General features: G+C 53.7%; 1 protein-coding gene across 6 annotated transcripts in view; it reads right to left on the bottom strand.

Moving 5' to 3' along the window:
- Positions 1 to 299: 299 nt before the first annotated feature.
- The window catches only part of SCARB1 (scavenger receptor class B member 1), a 72,236-nt gene continuing 65,933 nt past the window's right edge, over positions 300 to 6,602 (bottom strand). For 2 of the 6 annotated variants that reach the window (XM_027575264.2, XM_027575261.2), the window contains exons 12-13: positions 5,255 to 5,383; positions 300 to 1,324 (exon numbers count right to left, since the gene is read on the bottom strand). In XM_027575264.2, the coding sequence (XP_027431065.1) occupies positions 5,255 to 5,383 (129 nt within the window). In that variant the 3' untranslated portion in view covers positions 300 to 1,324. The other 4 variants (XM_027575265.2, XM_027575262.2, XM_027575263.1 and 1 more) reach the window with 2 other exon arrangements.

Raw genomic sequence — 6,602 nt, 5'->3', positions numbered from 1 at the left:
CGATTTGTATATAAATGCGCAGAAAAAAGCCTAGCCAGGCTCCATGTCAAAGTGGCAAGCTACCTTGGGATACCGGTCAAAGCAGCCTTGGGTCCTACTCTTTCTAAACAAGAACTGCATTCATGCAGTATTTATATAAAATGTTAAATATAAACAAGGTTGAAATTTTAAAACAATAGAAAGGCAAGTCAGCGGCCCAGCCACTCCTGGCATTTACCAGAAGGGAGCTATTGACTAAGAGCCCAGAATTTCCCAGGAAGCCCCCCACTCCCCCACAAACAGGCTGTCAGACTCGAGCCTTAACTTTTAAAAAAGGTTTATTACTTCAATAGTGAATTATTTTTAAAAGATGATAAACTTCACTTCTCTTGCAGTAGAAAAGAGGCAGAGGCTTGCCCCAGAGCGGGAGTCGCAGGTGGGTGGGTCTCCCACCTGACCAGACCAGACCCCAGACTGATGGGGCTGGGCTTCCGCACCTCTGCCGCGGCACCTAAAAGCTGAGGGCCCTCATGGTGGGCAGCCTGGGGCGGAGCCTCCCACCACCCCCACCAGGGAGTGGCCGGCTCAGTATACAGGATGATGTCAGTTTAGGCTGGAGGAAAGGGGCCCCAGGCATCCAAGCCTGGTCCCCACGCAGACTTCAGGGAGATCAACGTCTGCTTGGGGAATGAGGAGACAGTCGGAGCAGGCTCAAGATGCATCTGGAGCTGTGGCCTGTGTGAAGGTGCCTCGTCCCCAGCCCAGATGGACGTACAGGGCCAAAGCTCCGGGTCTGGGCTGGACAGGGCAGCCCCCTGCCCACACGGCTTTGGCACGAGAAGTCTGTGTTCCCGGGCTGGGTTTTGGGACAGTAGCCGGCCCCTCGGAGTAAAAGGCCTGTCCTACATGACCGAGCCACCAGTCAGGGACTGCAGGATTTCGTGACGGGTGGAGAGGGCCCTGGGGAGGAGGTGGTGTCCGGAGCCCGGGCCCCCTGGCTGAACGGGTCAGGCCAGGCTCACTCAAGGGAGGGGACCCAGTGCCCACAGCACGGAGGGTCACTTGGACAGAAGGCTCCAGACAGTCCTTGTTGATGAGGCTCTCCCTGAGTCTCCTCAGCAGCAGCTCCATCCCTGAGTGTGCCTGCACACGCCTGTGCACTCGTGCGTGTACACGTGCTGGGGGGTGTGCAGTGTGTGGACGCGCGTGTGGCAACTGGGGGGCTCAGACTTTAGGACTGGTGGGCTGTCCGCTGAGTAGAGTCCTGAAGAAGCGGGGTGTAGGGGCCGGGGAGCAGGTCTGGCTGAGTGGCCGTGCCGGGCTGGCTCGTGGCGTCTCCGGGACCCTGTGGAGGAAGACAGGGGCTGGATCACTGAGCCCTGTCAGGGAGCCCCACCCACGTCCCCGGCCCCGCCCTCGGCCTTGCACCCACTTCCTCCAGCGAGAGACAGCCCCCTCCACATCCCCCATCAGCAACACCCATTTGCCAAAGTCGAGATGAGAAAAAGCTGGAGTGACGTACAGACCCCCGAAATGCAATCACGAGGGCCTCCTCTCTCACTACCCACCATCTTGCCCTGCCCTCACCCCATTTCAGAGGTGGGAAAACCGAGGCCCAAAGGGACTTGCCTAATACAGTGAGAAGGAACCCAGGCCTTATCTGCAATACTGTGAACACCGAAACTGGAAACCACCTAAATGTCCACCAACAGGAGAATGCATTTTTAAAATAGCATCACAAGATGGCATTGAACCTGGACGGCTTTCACAAACCCGGAGCTGTGGAGGGGAAAAGCCAGCTGCGGAGTGACCCATGAGAATTGTTTTAATTATCTATTGTTCCTGGATATATTTATACGGACTTGGAGGGGGAAAGCCCACACACCAAATTCCTGGCAATGACCTGCCTCTGGGGGAAAAGGTGAAAGAGAACAGAATGTTCGAAATTAATGTTGTTGAGTCTGGGTGACAGGGAACAGCAGATGCTGGAATTTATCTACTTTTACTTTTTTTTTTTTTTTTAAGTTTCTCAACCAAGCTGTTAAAGATAGGATGGATGAGACGAACCATGAGAGACGATGGACTCTGAGAAACAAACTGAGGGTTCTAGAGGGGAGGGGGGTGGGAGGATGGGTTAGCCTGGTGATGGGTATTAAAGAGGGCATGTTCTGCGTGGAGCACTGGGTGTTATGCACGAACAATGAATCATGGAACACTACATCCAAAACTAACGATGTAACGTATGGTGATTCACATAACAATAAAAAATTTAAAGTAAAAAAAAAAAAAGACAGGATGGATGATAAGGACTGATGGGGCGGGGTGCTCTTTACCCCTCTGAGCCCTCTGCTTTCCTTCCCCTGAAGAAGGTGCCCACTTGCAACCCCAAGGGCTTGCTTCTCCAGGCGGTGAAGAGAATCAAAACCCCCACTCTAGGCAGCACAGAGGGAAGGGAAGGGTTGGACTCTGGCCCCAATCCCTCTGAGACAGGTCTAAGGCTTCCAGGATTGAGCCCATTCAAGCCAGGGGCAGGGGGTGTGGGGGGTGCGGAGAGGCCAGGCCAGAGTGAGGCCAGCCCCCCCCACCACCACCACAGAGAAGCAGCATGGGACACCTAGGGGTGGCCAGAACCCCAGCAACGTGACCCAAAGAGCCACGACTTAAGAAAAACTTGCTCAGAAGTAAAAAGGGAAACTAGTCCCAGACTGAAAAGACCCCCTGGTCTATCCCAAGGAAGACACAGGTAACAAATCCCCAAGGAACCAGAGCATGAACCAGATTCTTCCTCTTCCTGTCCCCCGTCCACTTTTGTTTAGCTGAGAAATGAGGACTTAGAATGGTAGAGAAATTAATGAGAAGGTAGGAAAGGTCCTGGAACATTTCCCTGAAGGGCTTCTGTGTACAGTTGTCCAAGATGTTCACTGCACAAGGACACCTAGCCAAGGGGGCCGCGAATGGGCTGTCACGTTCCATTTGCCAAACCCTCTGCCCTCGAGCTGGCCAGGTCTGCACAGAGTGGCTGTCTTTCTTATCGACCCAAAAATACTCTTCTGGGCTAGTGCAGGCCCCGTTTCCTGCTTTCTCCCAAGCAAGACAGCCCCTCAAGACTACTCCCCTGCCCAGATGCAAGGCAAGATGCGGGGCCTCCCCCAGGGACCCACACTGAGGCCCCAGCACAGGCAGGGATTCTAGGTCTCCAGGACCACTGGTCACTTCCCAGGTGCCTGCCCCCGAAACCAAAGCCTATAGGACATTACAGGACACTGCGTTCCCCAAGCACACATGAGTGGGGGAAGGGGCAGTGTCATTGGGTGTGGAGGCTGAGCTGCCTTCCAGAAGGCAGGGCAGTAGAATCTCTAAGTGAAAAACTTCCCTAGTAACTTGAAAGTTGGATTCTGTGGGTAAAATAAAGAGGAGACCCCAGCTTTGTTTTTGTCTTATTGGGGGGGGTGGAATGACATGCTGGCTGTGTCCCTGGCAGCCCAGGGCTCTGACCTCACAACCACCACCCCTATCTGTGCTAAAAGGGAATAACGCCCTTCTCTATTCCTGAGGACCCCACCGCTGCTCCCTGAGAATGCCAAGCAAGTTTCCACAGAAGGGAATCATGGCTAGAAGGGGGCAATAAGGCATCCCAGAGGAATTCTGGGGAGACACGGAAGGAAAGGGAGACGAGTCTCCAGCTTGGATGCCCTGTTCCCGAGCCCGGGGACTGTGTCCTCAAGGAGGGGATCCCGTACACGCTCAGCCCTGATGTGCTCATGCCCCCACCTTCCTACTCCCCAGTTGGCCGGAGGAGCCACCCCCCCAAAGCCTGGCTACGGACACAGCTGTCCCTCCCTCCTTGCAGGGCTGGCAGCTCCCGTGCCCACGACTTTGCATTTTCTACTTTATTTCCGCCTCCAGCCCTGGCAATCGAAGAAAAGTGGAGGCAGCCAACTAGCCCCAAAAAGCAGGGCTGCTGCCTCGCCCTCGCTCTGTGGCTCTCAAGAAAGCTACTTAAAGCCAAGCAGGCTCGGCCCCAGAAGCTCGAGGGGGTGGCACATTTTTGAGAAACCAAGGTAACAGCTATTTATCAGAGGTACAACCACAGAGTGACTCACCCCTGCCTGACCCCAAACTCTAGGGCCCAGGACTCCGCCGGCCACATCTCCGAGCAGGACTCGGCTCTCCTAAGACCTCAGACCTAATGGGACCCGGCCAAGAAGGTGAACTCCCACAGGCACAAGGCACAAGCCTGCTTCTCCTGAAGGTACGTTGCCAGATAAAATCGGGGCATCCAGTTAAATCTGAACGTCAGGTAAATAACTGAGTTTTCAGTATACGCACGTCCCAGTAACTGCACGAACACACCTACCCTAAATTTATTCATTGTTTACCTGACATTCAAATTTAACTGGGCATCATTTTGTTGTTGTTTCTCGGGGGCGGGGGGGGGGGGGGGGCGTTGTTGATCTGTGTTTCTTTGCTCTATCTGGCAAACCTACCCTCAGGCTGAATCCTGGTATTCAGCTGGTGCTCACTTGATGCTTAAATTCTCTTTTTCCTGGTCAGCCATCCCAGATTTATTGATTTATTTATTTAATTTGGGTCTGCAGGGTTTTTTTGTTTTGGTTTGGTTTGTTTTTTTTGGAGAGAGCACGCATGAGCAGGGATGGGTGATGGAATGGGGGGGGGAAGGGGCAGAGGGAGAGAGAGAATCCTAAGCAGGCTCCATGCCCAGCACGGAGTCTGACATGGGGCTCGATCTCAGGACCCTGAGACGATGACCTAAGCCAAAATCAAGAATTGGACGCTCATCCGACTGAGCCCCCCAGGCACCCTCGTCCCAGATTTATTTAGACTCCTGTTTCTCAAACACTGGATCATCTACATTAGAATCCCCTTGGGGGTGTCCATTAAAATAAGGATTCCTGGGCTCCATCCATGATTCTACTCCAGAGGGTCCAGAAGGATGTCCAGGGGCCCGCACTTGGAGCCACTTGGAGTCTCCTGCACCAGAGGTATGAGAAGCAGCTGCCTTGAACCTGAGCCTCACTTTTCTAAGAAAACCTGGCAAGTGAGACCGAAGTCCACACGGCGCCATCGCCCTCCATCTCCTGCCACGCCTGGGGACAAAGAAACCGCCATTGGCTCTGAATGCCAAAATACACAAGCCTGAATTCTCAGTCTGTAGACACTCCAGGTAAAGTTTAGGCTGAAGACACGTGTAAGATCCAAAGAGTTTCAAGGGACGGAGAGGGGAGGGGGGCGCGCCGCGTTACCTGGTACCCACCTACAGTCTTGCTTCTTGCAGCACAGTGCCCTTGGGAGCTGATGTCATCAGGGATTCAGAATAGGCCTGAATGGCCTCCTTATTCTTTGAGCCCTTTTTACTACTATTCCAAAATAAATAGCATTTCTCCTAGAAGATAACCAAGCTAATTTATAGTTGACACTGCAGCCAAAGACAAAAGGTTGACACGCTTCTTCAAGGTTCGGAAAGCAAAGAGCAGGGTGGTAAGTCCAACAGCCGTTAACACCTGGAGATCGGGAGATCTGGGGAGTGGGTGCCCTTCACCAGACAGAAATGCCTTCGGGAAACACGCTCGGTCTGCCAGACGAGCCACGCGGGAAAGGGTCTGCCCACCGGAACATCTAGGCTTTGGACGGGAACCAAAGTGGGGAGACGGGCCACCGTGGGCAAGGGCACTGGGCCAAGAACCCGCGGGCCGAGCAGGTGGCATTTTTAAAATGGGCCAGAAACAGACGTTTCTGTTGAAAAGGCTTGCTATTTGAAAGGAATGACTTAAGAAGAAATATTTCTGGGAAATTAAAATATGTTGAGTTCATCAGCATACGATTTTTTTCTTAAATCAGGACAAATAACATAAAAATATGCGAGGCCTAACCCCTGCTAAGCTCCCCCTGCAAAAAAAAAAAAAAAAAAAAAAAAAGTAACGGAATAAATTTCCACCACGTGGCCTCCAGTGCCACCTGTGGGGAGGGAATCTCAGCTGCGTCCTCAGTGGAAACAGGCATCCTTGTTGGGTCTGGGGACCGCACACTGACCTGGGGGTGAGGCCTGGAGGGAGGGGGTCCTAGCCAGCCATTTCACATGGCTTTCCTCACTCTCCTTCCCCCTCCTGCTCCTGATGGACACTCAGGAGAGAGACAGAGGAGACAGAAGATGGGGAGGCTGCCCTGGCCTCCTCCCCTGGGCCAGCCCCTCACCAGCCAGTCCCCAGGATCTCCCGCCTGTGGCGATGGAAACGCCCAAGGAGGGATCCTCAGGCTGGGAGCCTTGGCTTCTAGTCCCTTCCGCCCTCCCAGCATAAATCAGTCAAAGAACTATAGGGAGTTCCCTTGTGCTCCCTGGAGAGCCAGTCCCGCTCAGTCCAACAGGCTGGTTACACCCATCGATCACCAGAAGCTCAAACACCAGAGTGGTGGAGTGGTGAGAGCTCACGAGCCCTGGCACCGTCTCACCAGGGCAAACCTTCCCCCCTACAGGATAGGGAATTTGGAAGGCAAATCCGGTTAAGTGGCTGAAATTCAAGTTAAGAGCCCGGGAAGGTTTATTGTTGCCGCCCCAGCAAGCAAGCAAGCAGGCACGCAAGCTGCCCCCAGGAAAGAGGAGAAAG

This window comes from Zalophus californianus, chromosome 14, assembly GCF_009762305.2.
Source record: "Zalophus californianus isolate mZalCal1 chromosome 14, mZalCal1.pri.v2, whole genome shotgun sequence".
Lineage (NCBI taxonomy): Eukaryota > Metazoa > Chordata > Mammalia > Carnivora > Otariidae > Zalophus > Zalophus californianus.
This window is presented reverse-complemented; position numbering and strand designations above follow the sequence as displayed.